At 42.3% G+C, this 21,112-nt stretch overlaps 1 protein-coding gene across 2 annotated transcripts in view; it reads left to right on the top strand.

The window, feature by feature from the left end:
• LOC109037984 (angiogenic factor with G patch and FHA domains 1) overlaps nucleotides 1-21,112 on the top strand; it is a 60,402-nt gene that overhangs the window by 11,652 nt on the left and 27,638 nt on the right. For both annotated transcript variants that reach the window (XM_019052883.2, XM_019052882.2), the window contains exon 8: nucleotides 54-159. In XM_019052883.2, coding sequence (XP_018908428.2) covers nucleotides 54-159 — 106 coding nt within the window. The remainder of the gene's footprint in view (nucleotides 1-53; nucleotides 160-21,112) is intronic.

The following is a 21,112-nucleotide window of genomic DNA, read 5'->3' on the forward strand; positions in this document are numbered from 1 at the left end:
TATTTCCCTTTTTGTTTCTGATTGGCATTAATTGTACCTTCTACTTGTTACAGATCTATACCCAGTGAAAACAAAGGCTTTAAAATGCTTGCTAAGATGGGCTGGAACAAAGGACAAGCTCTAGGAAAAGAAGAAAAATCAGATGCCATCACAGAACCGGTAAGGGAATTAAAAATTTTCTACCATTTTCTAACACTATTTCATCAAACTTGCTTTCAAATTTGATTTTATGAGCCGTTATCTCTCTTTCTTGCACATGGTCGGTTTTCTTACAATTTTTGTGTGATTTTAAGAGTGATTCTCTGCAAGATTATGTTTTTATTTTTAATTTATTTCTCTTATTATCCCTCAAAAGCAGATGTTACTGAGAGGGTGCAGGTGCCCTTGTCAGTATGTTTTCTCAACAAAATAAGTGTTTTTCTCCTCCTGTTAAACTCATCTTTGATCAAAAACGTTTAGATATGTACCTACTCAGAAATGGAAAAAGTGCCGATCATCTGCTCTCCTGGCTGGTTCTGAAAAATAGGTTCAGGACTCATTTTAAAGTTTTTGGTAGTTAACAATCGAACTTTCAGATGGTCAATATTAATTTCAAAATCCTCAGTGCTGAAATACCCGATCATCATTTTCATATCATTTAAGGCAATTCTGTGTGATCGAGGGAGGAGATTTGTCCCCACATTACGCCGCAACATGGTTTAATAATAATTATTGTAATGTACAAGATAATGCAAGAAACTGATAGCAGCAGCACTACCAAGTAGAATGACATCAATTTTGTGAAGATTTATTGAAAATTCATAGGTATCTGAAACTACCACATAATGGAAGTCGCTTACGGACTCAATATGTAAGAGAGAGTTATTATCATGTCATCTCTCTGTTACACATTGAGTCAATGGGCGATGTCCGTTTTGGTCGTTTCCGATATAAATTCTCTATGAATCCCCACAAATTTGACGTCATTCTACTCAGTATTAGTGCCGCTACACGTCGTCATGGGTCAGTTTCTTGCATCATCTTGTAGATTACGACAGTTTTTGCTTCTCATAAACGTAATCCGTGAGACAGCCCAATGTCGTAGCGAATCTCGTCCCTTGATCACATCGAGTCACCTTAAGGGGCATTTTTGTAGGAAATAATCCCCCTCCACCTGATATTTTTGGCAATTTTTGTCGGGTTTTGCCCCTCCAGGAAATTTTGTGCCTTTCTAAAGACTTGATCTATCTGCTGTCCCGATCTAGCTGAAATGACTGTCGTTGCCGTTGTTTGAACGTTGCTATAATTTTCAAAAAGCTGTTTAGGTACTGTCTCAAACGTTGGTGGGTTGTACTGCTGTGCTAAGGAAGAACGCTGCATGAACTTTCAGATGTTGTTTAATTTCCTTCGACAAAACATTTATTTCTGAGGAAACTTATGGATATTTTGCCTTAAAATTCTAAGATATTTTAGATTAAATGCGAACAAAATTGTCTGGAACATCGGAGGCTAAATATTCAGAATTTTCCCAGTAAATTCGCTTTTTATCGAAGGAAACGTCTGAAGGCTCATACGGCGTTTTTCCTCAGCTCGGCACACAGTGGATCGAATCAATTAAAGAGGTCGGACATGAAATTGTTGACTAAAACTGCAAATTTTGATGTTTATTTCGTCACATTTTAAATTTCAAGGGGTGCTTCTGGAATAAAATTTCATGAGGAAACCCAATGAAACCACTTTTAGAACCTTAAAGTTTTGTATTAACGTAGTCATAAGCTTTTTAAGTTTCCAAATTTTGTCAGACTTCTCCTATTGACTCGGTCCAGTGCGTGGCAGTATACTGCCGAGCTAAGGAAGAACACTGTATGAGCCTTAAGGCGTTGCCAAATTTCCTTTGATAAAACACGAATTCCCTGGTAAACTTATGAATATTATCCTTCCATTTTTTTAGATAATTTTGTTCGCAATTTTACCTAGCGTTCCAGAAAATTTCAAAGAAAAGTATCCATATCTTTACTCAAAAGTAAACATTTTACCGAAGGAAATTTGGCAACTCTCGAATGTTCATACGGTGTTCTTTCATAGCACGGCAGCATAGAATCGAGGACCGAAAAAATCGTCTCCGGGAAAATGTCTCACGACCAGTGATCCGATTATTGAAATTGATGGACAAAGCCATAGACAAAGAAGACATAAAGGTTATGGAGAGATCCTATTGGTGAAATCAGGCGGTTGACAGGACAAAGGAGGTAGGTAATAGACCAACTAACAGCAACCAATGATGGACCCTACAGTTAGTCCAGCATTTTCTCCCTTAGTCTATAAGAACCATCCATTCCAACCAATAGGATTGCTTCATACTTCCCATGTCTTTTTTGTCTATCGCTTTGTCTATCAATTTCAATAATCAGCCCGCTGAAAGTCTTCTTTTAAACTTTTAAAATGCTGGAACTGCGGGCCGATTATTGAAATTGATAGACAAAGGTGACAAAAGGGATATGGAGGGAACCTGTTGGCGGAAGTGGGTGGTTGCAATGGATAAAGGCAGTAGGTTATAAACTAACTAACGGCAACTCACGAGAAACTCGACAGCTAGTCCATCTTTTTCTTCTTTAGTCTATAAGAGCCACACATTTCAAGCATTAGGATCGCTCCATACCTCCTATGTCTTCTTTGTCTATAGCTTTGTCTATCAATTTCAGTAATCAGCCCGCTGGACGAAGAATCACCCTGTGCGCATCTTATCCTCGTGCCGGGGCGATCATTATGAAAAGGAGTAATTAGCGAATCGCCGACTCGTCTGTTTGGCGGTGTGCCGTCTCGCGGCGGCGCACAGTGGATCGAGTCAATCAGAGAGCCCGGACACGGAATTTTTGACTAAGACTACAAATTTTGATGTTTATTTCGTCACATCTTAAATTTTAAGGGGTGTTTCTTGAAGTACATTTCACGAGGAAACCAATGGAACCACTTTTAGAACCTCAAAGTTTTGTATAAATGGAGTTACAAGCGTTAAAAGTTATCAAATTTTGTCCGACCTCTCCTACTGACTCGATCCATTGTGCGGTGCGTCGCCGGATGGCGCGGAAACCCGCGGATTTCCCGGCCGGTTCGGCCGAGGGACCCGGAGAAGCGGCTACCCGCCGACGGGAACAATAACTGACGTTACCTCATCGCTGTCGCAGTTTGACAGACATTGTGGCCCTCAGACTGATTAATGATCCCGCTCCACACTCCACCTCGACGTTTCGGGGTTTTTTCGCGCCGCTGCCGGCCCCAGCGCCGAGTTCTCGCCGTTTTTTCCGCACGGGATCACGAAAAGGGACCAGCGGGCCGATTATTGAAATCGATAGACAAAGCTATAGACAAAGAAGACATAGGGGGTATTAAGCAATTCTATTGGTTGAAATGGGTGGTTCTCATAGACTATAGGTTTTGTCTCGTCTTACCGACAGAGCCAGTTAAAGTTTTAACAATTAGGATCCAGCAGGTTGATTATTGAAATTTATAGACAAAGAAAACATAGGGAGTATGGAAGAATCCTATTGGTTGAAATGGGTGGTTCTCATAGACTAAGGGGGAAAATGATAGACTAACTATCGGGTCTCTCGTGCGGTTGCCGTTAGTTAGTCTATTACCTACCTCTTTTGTCCATTGCAACCACCCACTTCTACCAATAGGATCACTCCATATCTCTTTTGTCTCTTTTATCTATAGCTTTGTCAATCAATTTCAATAATCCCACAGCAGCGGGCTCATTATTTAAATTGATAGACAAAGTCATAGACAGAGAAGACAAAAGGATTGTGGAAGAATCCTATTGGTGGAAGCGGATCGTTGCAATGGACAAAGGAGGTAGGACCGACTAACGGCAACCAACGAGAGACCCTACAGTTAGTCCATCATTTTCTCCCTTAGTCTATAGGAACCACCCATTTCAACCAATAGGATTCTTCCATACTCCCTATGTTTTCTTTGTCTATAAATTTCAATAATCAGCCTGCTGGAGCCTAATTGTTAAAACTTCAACTGGCTCTGTCGGTAAGACGAGACAAAACCTATGTCTTCTCCCTGTCTGCGTCGTGTAATATATCGATTTTCGATTCGTGTCGAGCCGACATAAATTTCAACGATCAGCGGGCCGATTATTGAAATTGATAGACAAAGCTATAGACAAAGGTGACAAAAGGGATATGGAGGGAACCTGTTGGCGGAAGCGGGTGGTTGCAATGGACAAAGGCAGTAGGTTTTAGACTAACTAACGGGAACTCACGAGAAACCCGACAGCTAGTCCATCATTTTCTCTTTCAGTCTATAAGAGCCACACATTTCAACCAATAGGATCGCTCCATACCTCCCATGTCTTCTTTGTCTATAGCTTTGTCTATCAATTTCAATAATCAGCCCGCAGGCTGTAGTGGCGAGGCGTGGATGATCGACTGTCGATGTTTCCCCATTTGAAACTATGCTGAAGAATCGATTGTTAAGAAGCTCGTTGCCAACACCCAGATTGTCGATCCTTTCCCATAGGTTTTAGTGACAGGTCAGTTGACTTATCGCGAAGCATACCACGTCACTGAATGGGAAGTATCTAACATCGAGTATTGGGCCGAAATCGGGAAATTTTTTTATATTTGGCATATTTTCAGAAGTAGTCGGGTTTTGCCGATACACACACTTTTCGGCTCCGAAACAGGGGCCTGAACCTGGCTTGCGGGAAATTCGCGGTTTTATCTCAGATTTCGACCTGGGTCCAAAGTGATAGGTCATGAGCTTCGAGTATGTTGTGAGGGACACCTATATTCGTAACATACAAGAATATGACCCCGTGTCACCTTTGAGCCCAAGTTTAAAATCGCACTCTTTTAACTTTTCAGCCCAAAATAGCTCAAAATTCGTGTTTTTGCGGTTCTATTTGAGATATCGACCTGTGCCTACTGGTGATAGGTCACTAGCTTCAAATATATCGAGAGAGACTCCTAGAGACCGAGTATACCTCTCACCTTTGAGCCCAGGTGGAAATCGAAGGAAGAACCGCCGAAAAACCGCGAATTTTCCGGGATTTTGGGCTGAAAAGTTAGGATTGATCGCTTCTGAACTTTGGCCCAAAGGTGACAGATGTCCATATTGTCGTATATCGACGGTGAAACTACCAAACGTATCTCGGTTTGCGACGTCGCAGACTTCCTGTCATACTTTATTTTTTAAATGAAAAACTACTTGATGTCCAGTCTTGAAAATTTCTGTGATTTTTCCTCTTTGTGCGGGGAGAAAATTCCGTGAAAATTTCAAGGAATGATATTGATTTGGTCTACTTCAAAAAAATAAAATGCGAGCGTAGATTTTTAAACACCGCAAACGAGATACGTGGTTTGGTAGTTTCACCGTCGATATGTTGCGTATCTAGGGGTCTCTCACAACATATTCGAAGCTCGCATGTCCTGTCTCCTTTGAGTCCAGGTCGATATCTGAGGTAGAACCGCGAAAAATGCGAATTTTCCGTGATTTTAGGCTCCGGAGCCGAAAAATTTTTGCACCAGCAAAACCCGACTATATCTGTTAAATATCGACGATGAAACTACCAAACCACGTATCTCGGTTTGCGACGTCGCAGACTTCCTGTCATACTTTATTTTTTAAATGAAAAACTTCTTAACATCCAGTCTTGAAAATTTCTGTGATTTTTCCTCTTTGTGCGGGGAGAAAATTCAGTGAAAATTTCAAGGAATGATATTGATTTGGTCTACTTCAAAAAAATAAAATTTGAACGTAGATTTTTAAACACCGCAAACGAGATACGTGGTTTGGTAGTTTCACCGTCGATATGCATTGTCAACTGCCGAATCTTCAGAACTTTCCCGATTTCGGCCTTCGCAACCCCTCCTTCAAAATGAATTTTAATGTTTTTTATTCGTCGTGAGAGGCTTGCAAATTATCATGGGCAAATTGTACGTCTCTCCTCTCGCAGTTTCATAGATAGGTCCGTTTTACTTATTTGTGCACGAGGTAGAATCGCATCCAGCTGGAATAGGACTCATCCATATGAGGATCAAAAACACCTAAGCGCCTCCGGGATTTTATGGAGTCTTGATTGATTTTCGTGGGAGTTTCTCGATATTCCGGCCTCTTCCGTGTCTCACCACTCAGTCGCTCCTCCAATTTCACTAATTTTTCTATCGAACCTATGCTAGCAGTCTCAAGTAATTGCACTTAGGTCTTTTTTTTTCTTCAAAATTTTCATCGTAAATATACCTCGATTGCCTAGTTCCATCCAATTTTATTTTTTCTTTAATTTTTTACGAGTGAGTGGCAACGTTACAGCGGTCGTTCCCCAGTCCTTCTGCACTTTCGACCCCCCCTATCCCCCGGTCCCCTTCATTATCACGCCCCCGTGGCGCCGCGCCGCAACCCCCTTCCCTCGTGCTTTATCGTGATTTTCTCAAGCTTGCAACTTCTCCACCAAGTGTCGTCAGTTAGCTCAAGGTTGTCCACTTTAGGATAATTTTTCTTTTGACTTTCGGCAAGGGTCTAAACATGGCCCCGCGCAGTGGCGTGGCGTGCTTTGTGATAGGTCCATTGCTCCGTCATTTAAACCCATGGTAAAGCATCGATTATTAAAGTGTTTGCTGCGAACACCCTGATTATCGATCCTTTTCTATAGGTTTAAGTGGCATAACAATCGATATATCGCAAAGCACGCCACACGTCACTGGTCCCGCGACGAGTTTGAATTAACGAGGACAGAGCGTTTTGATTCCTCATGTAGGAGATGAATTTCAAACTTTCTGTCTGTGTCTACCGCGTGTTTTGCCTGAAATTTTGACGAAGAAACTTGTGTTGTGGTGTTTCATTTCTTACCATGTATAGCCTCTAGCGGTCCTAAGGGCGCGTTGATCAGTGGCGTGGCGTGCTTTGCGAGATATCGATTGAATCGCCATTCAAACCTATGAAAAAAGATCGATTATCAGGGCGTTCGCAGCGAACACCTTAGAAATCGATTCTTTATCATAGCTTCAAATGGCGATATATCGATAATCGATCCTTCACGCCACGCCACTGGCGTTGATGTCAAGTAGAGTCCCTTTATACTGAGAGTCAAGACAACATCCTTCATGGAGTCACAAACGGGAATAAAGATAACAGAAATTGAACGTTTTTCGTAATCTTTGATCGGCCCATTCTCGAATTCCTTTTTTCGTTCCTTCCCTCATTCCGTTTGTTCCTTGCCGAACCCGTAATTCCCCGGTCCATTCCAGATTATAATCTTTGCAATCGGTGAAACTGTAATCTTTATTCCCGTTTGTGACACTGTGGAGGTCTAAAATACGGGAACCAATCAGAAATGGATTCAAATTGTCTTGACTCTCAGTATAAAGGGACTCTAATGTCAAGGAGGAATCGATTGACCCGATGTCTCCTCTCATCACATTTTATCATACTGTGCATTGAAGCAATCGCATGGGGCTCCCGCCCTTTCGCCTTTACCAGGCTTGATAGTCAAAATCACTAACTCGTGGGCTGCCATACTGCCGTGCAACGCAAACACGCCGTAACTGCCACCCTAAAAAATTTGCGATAAGAGCTGCGTTTCAAAACACCATATGAATTCTTATAGCCGGCTAAAGAAGGCTACAAAAAATCATATAGCTGGCTATAGGATGCGGAAAAAATCATACGGCCGGGCTATACGAAGCGATAAAAAATTATGCAGCCGGGCTATAGTTCCTATCGCCGGGCTTTACACTTTATCGCCTGGCTGTTGCTTTTTCGCCATCGATTATAAAAGGCTGTAAGAAATTGTGTAGAAATTCGTGTGCTTTGGAAATCATTAAGTTTGATACGGAACCACCTTAATATTTACAAAACACACATTATATTTTCCTTTAATACACATTTTTTTTCATCAATTAAAACGAGAATAATCCATACAGGATGTGCAAACCTTTCAAAATCATTGATTGAATAACGCTGACTCCACCAGATTAAATATTAGAGCCTAACACAACGTGCAGCGGCGACGCGACGCACTGGCGCCTACAAACCTAACAGGGATACTTCACGCATTGCGCAACGCGTGAAGTATCCCTGTTAGGTTTGTAGGCGCCAGTGCGCGTTTCGCACTGGCTGCCCGCTTGCCGCGCCGCGCCGCAGCGTGCCACGGCGCTTGAAGCAACTATTTCACACCAGAGGTATTGTATTGCACAGTATCATACGAAACTGAAGGCGCTCTAATATATTAGTAATGGCAGGCATCCATCAAAAGTACGGAGCTTTCCTCGCAAAATAAATCAAGATACTACGGCCCAAAAAGAGAGCAGTATTCCAAAAACTCACTAAGTCCTAGCATCCGTAATTAGTAAAGTTTAGCATACACTTTATCGCCTGGCTGTTGCTTAATCGCCATCGGCTGTAAAAGGCTATAAGAAATTGTGTAGCCGGCTATAGAAGCTATTGGAAATCTTACAGCCGGCTGTAGGTCTATAGTGTTCTGGAACACAGATTCTACTGCCAATTTTTACTAGGGCATTTTAAATTTTTTGGAAACAATGTATCTTAGCAGAAAAACTTGTGTTCCTCGGGGCAATGGTTTAACAGAATTCTTTTGCAAATACGACCAAGAACTTAACCTGAAAATTTAAGGTGCATGGGTAAAACAGTTTTTATTTCCAAAAAACGCAGGAAAATCTTGATGGATTTACTGCGTTCTTGCTTAGCACGCAGAATAGTGTTGTTCCACGTGAATTGAGTCCTGACAAGACCTCCATCTGGTGAAGTGGCCACACACTATTTGCGTCGAAATAGGCAATATCAGCTGCACTCAAGTTGCCACATCGGCATCATGCCATACACTTAGTCCATAATTAAGTATGTTTTCTTCAAATTTTACCAAGAAATTGCTGTTTGCTGTCATGGGGATCTTAGTAGGCGAGGGCAGAGGTAGAGCGGAATACATCAGTTATCTAAAATGATAGACAAAGCGACAGACAAAGAAGACAAAGGGAATATGAGGCGAACCTATTGGTTAAAGACTATGTTCCCGCTTGGCTTCGTTGTACTTACTTTTGGTTAACATTTAACGGGTACTCCGAGAGCGTACATTTTTTTAGGTCCAAAATGTTCCACCAGTTGAAGTGCTGAGCCCTATCTTTGCAAAGAGAATTTTATTTAATACGAAGGTGGACATTCCTGTAGTCCCATACGGCACTGTCTTCACGATTGCAACTTTGAGAATTTATCATGAGCTTGCCGGCACAGTAGTCTTGAAGCAAGAAAAAATAAATGCGACTAAAATGTACCCAAAAACTGTTCGCAGGGGGTAAGTCTATGGTGCGCGTGGACTTAAAATCGCGAAAAATAAAAATCTTGGTTAATCCTGATTTCTAGGTATCGCGATTTGAAATTTTCACAGTAAAAACAAGTTTTCTACTGATTTTGATTTATTTTTCTGTATATTTGTCCATTGAATCGGCGTTGATCGGTTCACGTTTTTTCCCCCGTTCGATTCATGTCGATCGAATACATACCCTCTCGTTACATTCAGACTACTTATCATACTCTTTTATTTAACTAAACAATTCGCCTTCTGCTGCACCTGCAGCAATTTTTGTTACCAAAACAATGTTGTGCGTGCTGATTTAAGCTCATTACACACTGGAATCTCTGGAGGCGTTTAATGTGCGAAAACAATTCGCCTTCAGGTGCGTCTGCAGCAATTGTTGTTACGAATATGTTGTGCGTGCTGATTTTAGTTCATTACATACTTGACTCTCTGAAGGCGTTTTATGTGCACAAGTAGCGCAATCTCTCGGAGAACGAACGAAGTGGGGATTGAGCGAGTCATTCAATCTCACTTCTGTTGTTCTCCAACAAGGTACTCTACTTTCGAACATTAAACGCCTTCAGAGAGTCGAGTATGTAATGAGTTGAGATCAGCATGCCAAACATATTAGTAACAATAAATGCTGTGGACGGAGCTGAAGGCGAATTGGAAACAACCGTTTAATACACGTTGAAAAACATTTTGCTCTTTAACCAATATTGTTACCAATAGAGAGTTGTATTGTATGGTTTTTTCATGGGGGATTCTCGACAAACTTCTCAACATAAACTAGTCTAAATGCAAAATAAGATACATATATTTACCGCGCTATACAAATTTTTATTCCTGGCGGGAAGTTTTGATGCGTAAAGTGCTCATTTATTTGACTTAGCAATTCTATTCTGTAACGCCCGAATAGTTGCATCATAAATCATAAAATAGCAGCTGGTTGATCCATGGAACTCTTTCCACACCACCTTAGAGAAACCCTCTTCAAAATCATCAATTATCCGTCATCAAAACACAGTTATTTTCATTGAACTTTGTTTTGGTGACGGATAATTGATGATTTTGAAGAGGAAAGACCAGCGTAAAAACTTGATTTCTCAGGAGGTAAGTTCAGTGGCGCGTTGTTCCTTTCTTTATAGTGGTTGAACATCCCCATTAGGCGTACCGATCCACTTTTTACCGCGAATGAAAAGAAAAGAAATAGAGAGGAATGAAGGAGTTTTACGTATCCTCCCGCCTATACAAATGGACCATCTTTTATTATTTTTTTCGCCGAAGGGGTTTCCTACTCCGCCCTCTAGCATCGCACCATACCAGGCCCTGGTCATGGATTCAGCCGTCATCAGGAAAGCGATGGCCGAAAGCCGTCTAACTGAGGTTTAAGCACCACTGCTTACCCCGAACCAAAGCTATACGGTATCGTACCGCCCCCCGTTGAGAGTATCCACATAGAAGCATTTGTGTGCCTTTTTTTCAATAGATTGCAAAATATATGACATTTCCCATAGACAGCTCGCAGTATGACGCTTTCCTTCTCTTAATTCTTGAATTATTCACATTAGTGATGATACCAGGGTGAGGAAAGCCGTTGCGTATTGACCTGAAATATGATGTCAGTTACAGGGGTGCAGAATCTTTCAAGCTCTCACATTTTCTTGCGACCGCTCGCTACTTTTTCACATTTTCTCCATCGGTTATCCTCAAAATTGCCCACTATTGCCAAAAATGACGGCCTTTTTCTCTTGTTTTCCTTCAAAAATTCGACTCTTGACCCTTAAATTTTCCTTCCCTGAATATTTTCTGGGAATTTTTTACGCTCCCATCGAGCGTATTCTGCACCCTTGGTTAGCAGTGCTTTGCATGCTTTGCGATATATCGACTGATTTGCCATTTAAACCTATGGAAAAGAATCGATAAACAGGGTACTCGCCATGATCACTTTAATAATCGATTCTTTACCACAGCTTCAAATGGGGATATATCGATGATCGACCATTCACGTCTCGCCACTGCTCCGCCTTGCTAAAGGAGAAGGCCGCATGAACATTCGAGAGTTGTCAAATTTCCTTGGATAAAATGTGTATTTTTAAGGAAAGTTCGGCATATTTTTTCTTGAAATTTTCAGATATTTAAGCATAAATTGCGAACAAAATTGTCCGGAAAATTTGAAGAAAAATATTCAAAATTTTCCTGGTAAATTCGTTTTTTTATCGAAGGAAATATGGCAACGTCTGAAGGTTAATACGGCGTTCTTCCTTTAGCACGGAAGTTCTGCGGTTAGCCACCGCTTTGCTTTTCGAAGAGTGATATCGCTGGCAACATTGGGCGTCATAACTTGATGTCCAGACTGATTTCATTATTTGTTTACTAATTCACGATGCTCGATCACGGAATTGCGACCCCATGACAGGTGAGATACACCGATTCCAAGAATTTCCGCGGAGAATCTTTTCACCCCCTCCGAAAAGTTTCCACGACGGTCGCTCCCTTTGAATTTTCAACAGCTTCGAATTGTTTCCTGCGGAGTCCGCACTTGACGGCGGCGAGTACGTCAGTCCGTCCCTTCAATAAAGAATGACAACTCGCAAACTCTTGCATAAGTAATTTCCTCACCGCGATGGCAGCGGCGGCCAAGTTCTCCAGGCTCAAAGCGCCGGAGCTGAAAAAGGCGAGCACACAGCGCTAACTCGTCCGATAACTCAAGCGGAGTTTCGGTCGTTAAAAGTCGAGGATTCCGGAAAATACGGAATTTCCGGAAATCGTAAGTTCCGGCGCCCGGACCCGGAAGCGCAGCGTCTCCTCTCGTCCATTTCCGGCGCGAAAGAGCGCGCCCACAAACCCGCGACACTCGAGGAAAGTAACGTGGAGTAGCTCCACCCCCGCCGGATCCTCCCCAAAAACCACCCTTTTTCTGCCGCGCTAAGGAAGAACGCCGTATGAACCTCCAGACGTTGCTAGATCTCCTTCGACAAATCACGAATTTTCTGGAAAATTTATCTATATTTTTCCTGGAAATTTTCAGACACTTAAAACCAAATTACGAACGAAATCCCCTGAAAAATTGGAAGAAAAATATACATAAATTTTCCAGAAAATTCGTGATTTGTCGAAGGAAATCTGGCAACGTCTGAAGGCTCATACGGCGTTTTTCCTTAGCACGGCAGTTTTCATATCGTAAGCAATATTACTAGATTAAATCTGTCAACGTCTGTCGTACGAGGAATAATAGGATTACAGCCTCTGATGGCTCGGTGACGCCCTGTAAATTTCTCGCGCTCAATTAAGAGTCGTAACTCCTCGCCGCGGGGTGGTTTCGGCGTTGCCAGCCGGAGTCACGAGGGATTCTATTCGGTGCGAAATGCAGGGTTTTTGGCCCCGGTGTTGCAACGCTGTGCTGTTATCATCCACGTAACTCCAAGAGCGGCGCATGAAGTATGACGGAATGGAATTAAAAGTTGGAAAAATGAGCAGCGAGACGGGGATGTAACTGGTGCGAGTTACGGACGACACGCTCCTACGAGAGGAAACTGGAAATTTCTGGTTCGCGGAAGTCGGAAATGATGGATTTTTCTGTTCGGTTAAGTTTCTCGCAGTCGAGGAGGTTGCCTTAATGGTCGCCACGTTTGTTCAGGGAAGTGAAGTGCGAGTAATTGTTGTGGTTGCTCTTGGAGTATCCACCTTTCTCGAGAGTTCGCCAAAAATGGAACGGAGTTCAAAATTCAGAAAGACTGGGTTGGGGCTAAGGGTCGCTCCTCAAACAGCTTTGTAACTAAGAAAAGTTGTGAAATGAATTCTCAGATTCCTAACAATGCAACGGGCCTGTTGCAAACTTCAACAACAGCCATAAGGAGAGTTGGTTCTCACAGAAAGTGACTCAAAAATCAGGTCTTGTCTCCACGGGTCGTTTCACGGGATTTGTCCCAGGGAAAAATCCCACTTTCGAAGTTGGGAAAAATATTGAGTTAATCAATATTTTTCCCAGTACCAAGTATGGTCCTTGTACCCTTAGGACCCACTGAGAGAGGAAGAGAAAGTTAAAAGGAGTTGTGTAATATTTTCTTCATTACTCCATTGTTCATGTTTGTTTTGTCAAAATAATGTGTCTAATTGTCGATTGAGTGTAATTATTATTTTAATCCCGGTTAAATACTCGACTTTAACTAATTTATCTCCCCGCGCAAACTAGTCGCAGGGCCGTATGAGCCTCGTCCCGTGGAGACGGTAACTGGGAAAAATCCCAGAAGTTTCATTCCTGCGATTCGAACTTGGGACAAATCCCATGAAAACTTCCCGTGGAGACAAGGCCTCACGATGTATGTATCGGAAAAGTCTGAAATACACTCTTAACCTCATAATCTGCGCAGGAAATATGCGTTTTTTCAAGCCTCCCGCCTCGAAGACGACACTTCGGCACAGGTGAACATTCCGTAAGAGGAGTCGTTCCATCTAACCCTTGCGCATTAAGATGCTACACAATATGAAACATGATTGGCGCTTCCGCGCGCAAATCGCGAGGAAGCATCGTGGTGTTGGTCAACGCAAGAAAAATGTAAATATAAGTACGTCGGCTGAAAAAATCCCGTCCCGTCGCACAGTGGATCGAGTTAACTGGAGAGCTCGGACATGAAATTTTTGACTAAAATTGCGAATTTTGATGTTTAATTCGTCACATTTTAAATTTTTGAGGGGTGCCTCTTTACGAAAATTTCACGAGAAAACCAATGGAACCACCTTAAGAACCTCAAAGTATTGTTTAGACGGAGTTATGAGCTTTGAAAGTTTCCAAATTTTGTCCGACTTCCTTCATTGACTCGATCCATTGTGCGTTGTCACCATCCGTCCGAAGTATCACAAGCGCCCCGCGACGTTTAAAAATTCCCGCCGCCATTTTATTTTTTTCCAGAGAATATGTTGATTGAATCTGTTCGAGAATTCCTCTGAATTTCGTCGGCAGCTAGCACAAAGAAAATTCAGTGGAATTTTCAAACAGATTCAATCAACGTTTTCTCTGTAAAAAAATGAAGTGACGGCGGAAATTGTCAAACGTAGCATGGCGCTTGTGATACTTTGGCCGGAAGGTGGTCTTTGGACGACGTGTTTTGGCGGGTTGGCGTCGGCCATGTTGAATACTGCGTAGCATCCCAGTGCGCAAGCGTTGGATGAAACGACTCCTCTTACGGAATGTTCACCTCTGCCGTCAGGGCCGGATTAAGGGGGTGGCCACATGGGCCGCGGCCCATGGCGGCAAATGTAGAGGGCGGCAAATTTTGCAATCTTTTTGAATGTAGGTATCAAAAAAAGAGAGAGAAAAATCGGATTCAGAAAATAAATGACAAACGAGAAAAGGCGACAAAATCTCTCATTTCCTGAGAGTGAAAGTATAGTAATTTCTAATTTTGTCGTCTTTCGGCGATACAAAAGACAACACCTTTAGTTATTTGAGTTGAGAGAGAAACCAAACACGCAATTTGGCCTGGAACGGAGCGGTGCGGCGGTCGGCATGAAACGCATAGCGCGTACAAGACTGCATGAATACTTCACGCATTGCGCCAAACAGTGTGGTCAGCAGCGGTCGGCGTGAAACGCGTAGCGCCTACAAGACTGCATGAATACTTCACGCATTGCACCAACACAGTGCGGTCGGGCAGCGGCGGAAGTTAAAATTATTAAACACATTTATGTTTGTTCTTTCATAATTTTTTCGTTCGTTTTTTATAAATGGAAGGCCTTGTCCAAACAGGGATGGATTTACGGAACTGAACTTTTCTTAGTGTTGACAGGGCTTTCACAAAAAATGTGCCCAACACGAGTAAACGCGTCTCATATACACCCCTCCTCCACCGGCACGTTCACTTGATGGTTTTTATACGTAGATCGTATTCGACAGATCACACAGGTGAGATTATATTGATATCGATTGGTTCAATATGTAATCACAGCCTCAAAGAGTCAATTTAGAAATCTGAGGTAACGGGTCTCATGTGATCGAATTTTTATTCTCTCGAGTACCAAATGGCAATGAAAAGTGAAATTGTTAGGAATTTTATTATTTGCAGCTTTTCCGAATTAAATCCTAAAATTCTTGTTTGAGGTCATGTTCTATTGTTTTAAGCCAAACGATAAACCGAACCACCGTCGAATACGATCTATTGATGTTTCAAAACGAATGAGAAGGGGGCGGAAAAATTCGGGCGGCCCATGGGCGGCAAGTAGGTAAATCCGGCCCTGTCTGCCGTCGTATCGTTTTTGAAGCGAGAACCTTAAAAAAACGCTTAGTTCTTACACAGATTGTGAAGTTAGGAGTGTACGTCAGACTTTCCTGATTCGCTCATCGTGATTTTTAAGTTACTCGCTGTAAGAAACAACTCTTCTTCATACTCAAGCTCAAGTTTTTGACAGGCCCATACTTCGATCCACAGCCTCAGTCCTAAGTCTAGGGTATAGTTGTGGGCAAACAGGGTGTCTAGCATCAGGAAAAACCGGAAAATATCAGGAATTTTGACCGATCAGGAAAAAATCAGGAAAATATCAGGAAAATCGGAAAAATCAGACGTTTTATCAGGAATTTATCTCACGCGAATTTCCTCAGCGAAGAAGTCTAACTACTTTTTGCCCGCCGTGCCAAGAGTCGTCGAAAAATCAGGAAAATATCAGGAATTATCAAAATGAAAATATTAGGAATTTCTTATAAAATATCAGGAAAAAAAAGTAAAATATCAGGATTTTTCAAACTTAAAAAATACTAGACACCCTGGCAAATATCTCTTCTCTATAGCAACGTGGCTTGTCGCTTAATATCGGGGATATCTAGTTAGTTTCTAACAACTTGTCAGCTCTTTCAGTCGCTTAAAACGTGCCTCGCGCAGCTCTATCCAACTCGTAATGACGTTGCAAAGGTTGTCAGAATTCGCAAAATTGTCCAGCTAACACCTGAATAAATGTATAATGACCAAAGTTTTCGGTACGACCTGGAGACCCAGAGTTGTAACGTAACGTGTGCGTTCTTCGCTCCAGGCATGCATGCTTTCCAACTCCTAACTTGGTTGCAGGATCCTTACAGCTTAAAACTTGATCAACGGAAAAGAAACCCTGGTCGTTTTGAAGCGCCTCGTCGAAATTGTGTCAGCACTTTTCCAAATGCCACGAAGCGCCTTTCAGTCGCAGGGTTTTCTGAGCCTTCGCAAGTGAACAATGGCCACAAGATAAGGTACGAATTTCAGCATTCTGATACATGTTTCCTACCAAAATTTCACGTAGAACACGATACGCACACGAAATTACCGACATTAACTCCTTACGAGATATTAATGATTCTGATGCTGAATTAGAACACCCGCTCATGAAAGCTTAATGCTCTACGTAATTCACATCGCGCGCTAAACGTATATCATGAACGTCTCAGCGATATAAAAATCGGTAACCTCAGTCTTGACGCTTTGGCTCAGCTAAGCAAATTCCTTATAGTTTGAACAACATATGGTGGAAATGAACATTGCTCGATGAGAAGCTTGCTGAAACCGTTGTAGTGCGCGATTGACTCACGCAGAGCTTTGAGTTTGAGCGGCAGTTCAAATTCTCGTACCAGTGAAATAAAAGGTTAATATCTTCGTAAGTTGTTTCGGTAACTTTGATGCGCGAATCGTGTTCTACGTGAAATTTTGGTCAGAACATGTATTAGAATGCTTAAATTCGTACCCGTCTAGTGGTCCATTAGGTTGAACGAGTGGATTGCTTTGCAAAAAGCAACCAAAAGCATTCCAATGTTGCTAGAATTGTTCGACCTACATTCTTTGCTATGAAATTACTAAAATGATGCAAAAAATTAAATTTGCGAAGGTAATTTTGTTTTGAATTCATAGTTTATTGGGAGCGATGAAACTTGTCTGGGTGATCACTTTCTATCTGCAAGGTAACTAAAGTAGCACAATCTTAGCGACATTGGAATGTTCTTGGTTACTTTTTGCAAAGTGCAATCCAATTATCGTTACAGCTTCATGAAGCAAAGTAGTTATGTCTAAGACAAGAAAAGCGTAGGTCTTTCCGAAACTGTAGGTGCGCTATAAATAATAAGATCCATCCAAACAGCACTATTCTACGTTCAATATTAACCGAGATATCGCCCTTTGAAAAGTCGGGTTTTCTAACGTCATCCACCGCGGTAGTGACACCCTTGGATTCTTCCACCTTGCTTTCATCCGAGTTTCACGTTGAGTAACCAGTGCTATCGTGCGTCACACTGACTGATGAAAGCGGAGTGGAAGGAACTAAGGGTGTCACCACCGCGGTGGATGACGTCAAAAACCAGATTTTTCACAGGGCGATATCTCGATTAATATTGAACGTAGGAAGTTGTTGTTTGGACAGACTTAATTATTTGTAGCTAATCTACAAGAATTAAGCACCAAAACACGATTCTGTAACCAGCGCAACTGAACCATCTAAATTGTGTGCTTGCAGTCCTCCCGGGACCTCCTTAGCCACGCGCTACTTGGATGGACCGACGAGAGCCAGACACCGGTCTCCATAAATGTAAAACGGAGAGGGAGATGGGCGGGAAGCTGGAGGTGGATCACAACCGGTCCCCGAAATGACTCCACGTGCGCGGAATTTGTGAAAAGTTTTAATTATTGTGCATGGGACACCTCCCACAGCCGGGGCCGGGAGCCGGGGCTTCTGCGAATCGGCGTGTCCAGCCCGCGGCGCGTTTCCTCAATCCGGAGGACCCGAAAAGCGGTCGTAAATAACGATCGTCCGAAACAATTCCGAATGGGACCAGGACGAGTCCGGTCGTAAACTCTCGCGTCCAGTCGTAACCAGGCGACCGGCCCGGACACCATGTTGCCGAAAAACGGCTCCGCGCACCGAAATGGAGATGTTGCATGTGTGAGGAATTTGCGATTTGATTGTTGATTCTTAAGTAAAAGTTCGTGAGAAACACGATGGTGCCACTGGTTTTCTCTGAAATCAACTCCCAAGCTCAACGAAAGCTCTCAAGTTGAAGCCAATGTGGAGGGGATATCCCACCCTACCCTGAGAGTCCACATCTACATCAAGACAAACTCTCCATGCACAGAGGGAGCAATTACATTGACAGGGCTGCCATTTTATTTAGGGACTCCAAAACTGAAAACACGGCAACCCTGCTAATGTATTTGCTCCCTATCTTTGCATGGAGAGTTTGTTTTGATGTAGAGGTGGACTCTCGGGGTAGGGTGGGATATCCCCTCCATTTTAGCCTCACTTTGAAAGCTTTTTTTGAGCTTGGAAGATGATTTCAGAGAAAACCAGTAGCACCATCGTGTTTCTCGCGAACTTTTACATAAGAATCAACAGTCAAATCGCAAATTCCTCACACATGTAACATCTCCATTGAGGCGTTAGGTGCAGAAAAGGCATTTCTTGGCTACGATATTTCAGAATCTCCAGTGCTAATTTTTATTTGAGGAGGAAACTATGGGGTGAATTTTCTGAAATATTACATTTTCAGCACTTTAAAATCATAATGAATATTCAGTAAAAGTTACAACAAATAACGTACATTTCGACGGTGTAAGTCGGTAATCACGTTTGCGGTGTCAAAAAATCTCCGCTTCTGTGTTATTTTTTAAAAGAGAACAAATTGGCATCATTCCTTGAAGTTTTTGCAGAATTTTCTTCGCACAGAGAAGAAAAATCACGGCAGTTTTAAAGAACTGCCGTCGAGTAGTTTTCCGTTTCAAAAATGAAGTATGACAGGAAGTCAGCGACGACGTCGCAAACCGAGTTATGTGATTGCCGACCTACACCGTCGATTCGCTTTAATTATAATGGATAAAACGTTCGCTGAGATTTTGAGACACTGTAACCAAGAAATGCCCCCTCTGCACCCACCGCGTCAATTTCCTGGGTGAGGTAAAAAGTCAGCTAAAGTTTGCATACAAAGACAACAATTTAATGGCTAAATTGCAAAATCGCGTATCTTCGTTTGCGACGTTTGGTGCTTCCCGTAATACTTTACTTTCTCCTCGGAAAACTAGTCAACGTAACTTTTTGAAAAGTTTCCTGAGTTTTCTCCTCTGCTATCAGGATATTTGGGAGAGCCATTGTATCTCGCACAAGAAGAAGCAGAGCTTCGGCTATGTTTCTAGAGTCTTAATGCGCCTACATTTTGGACGATACCAGATGCCGACACGCACGCTCGAATAGTTGCATCTGTGGGGTTTGCCCTGCACCTCAACGCCCTTGTGCATTCTTCGTATTTTTTTTCGCGGTTCTTAAATCTTTAAAATTACATAATTTTTATGGAAAGGTATGATAACTTTTGTAATCCTCGCACTTGGAATTTTGGGACGATAAATTGCAATATTTTTATCACCTTCTTATATTTAGTTGTGTAGACGAATTCTTACTTGCGCTGCCGAAATACTGGTCCAAACAGCCGTATTCTGTCGAATATCGGATCATTTCGTAGCTGCTCTGACGCAAAGGCGTATCTCTATTTCCACGTGAGCCCTGAGCCCTGTGTTGCATATAACTTTCCACTTTCTGGGGCTCATGTGAGCATAGAGACACGCCCTCACATCAGAGGAGCGAAGATTTATGTGTGAATTTTTGGTGTACTTTTCACTCGTCTTCCAGATTATTGGAGGAAATATTCATTGGAAAAAAGTCTTTCGGATCCAGAGTCCAGACTCTTAAAAAATTTAAGAAGAAAATCATCTTGATTCAATCGGATTTTTGCTTGAATCCAAAGAAAATCCGCTCAAATTAAGAAGGCTTGCCTCTCGATTCAAGCAAAAATCCGATTGGATCAAGAGGGTTTTTTCTTGGTAAACTTTTTAAGACTCCGTCTAGACTCTGGATCCAAGAGAATTTTTTCTCCAATGTTCTGAAGCAAATCATCTTGATTCAATCGGATTTTTGCTCGAATCCAAAGGAAATCCGCTCAAATTAAGAGGCTCGCCTCTCGATTCAAGCAAAAATCCGATTGAATCAAGAGGGGTTTTTTTTTGGTAAACTTTTTAAGACTCTGTCTAGACTCTGGATCCGAGAGAATTTATTCTCCAATATTCTGCGCCAATGCCTTAAAAATGCGTGCTATATAGTTCTTAATTGTCTAGGCATTTTCAGTTGGAAGTTCTCGAAAAGAATTAGTTCATGAGTATAATTAAATTTAGGCCGCTCGAGCCCTGAATCTTCATACCTTTCGAACTCTTCCTCACTTAGGTAACGTTAAGTGAAGTAAGAAGGATTCCAAAAGCTGATATTTGTGTAGCGGTTGTGTTTTGTATTATTCTTTGATTCGTGAGTACAAGAACCGTGGTATGCTACAGCGCAATGGATGAAGTCCAGGGCCGGATTCAGGGGGTGGCCACATGGGCCGCAGCCCATGGCGGCAAATTTAGGAGGGCGGCAAATTTTGCAATTTTTTTAAATGTAGTTATGAAAAAAATCGGATTCCGAAAAAAAAATTACAAACGAGAAAAACCGACATAATCTCTCATTTCCTGAGAGTTCAGTAATTTCTAAATGTGTCGTCTTTCGGTGATACAAGAGACAGCACCTTTAATTATTCGAGTTAAGAGAGAAACCAAACACGCAATTTGGCATGGAATGGCGCGCAGCGCAGAGAGCTGGCGCGGCGGTCGGCATGTAACACATATTAGCGCCTACAAGACTGCATGAATACTTCAAGCATTGCGTGAAAAACAGTGCGGTCAGCGGCGGTCGGCGTGGAACGCATAGCGCCTACAAGACTGTAGGAATACTTCACGCATTGCGCGAAATACAGTGCGGTCAGGGGTCAGCGCGGTGGCGGTGAAAGTC

Source organism: Bemisia tabaci, chromosome 8 (assembly GCF_918797505.1).
Source record: "Bemisia tabaci chromosome 8, PGI_BMITA_v3".
Classification (NCBI taxonomy): domain Eukaryota; kingdom Metazoa; phylum Arthropoda; class Insecta; order Hemiptera; family Aleyrodidae; genus Bemisia; species Bemisia tabaci.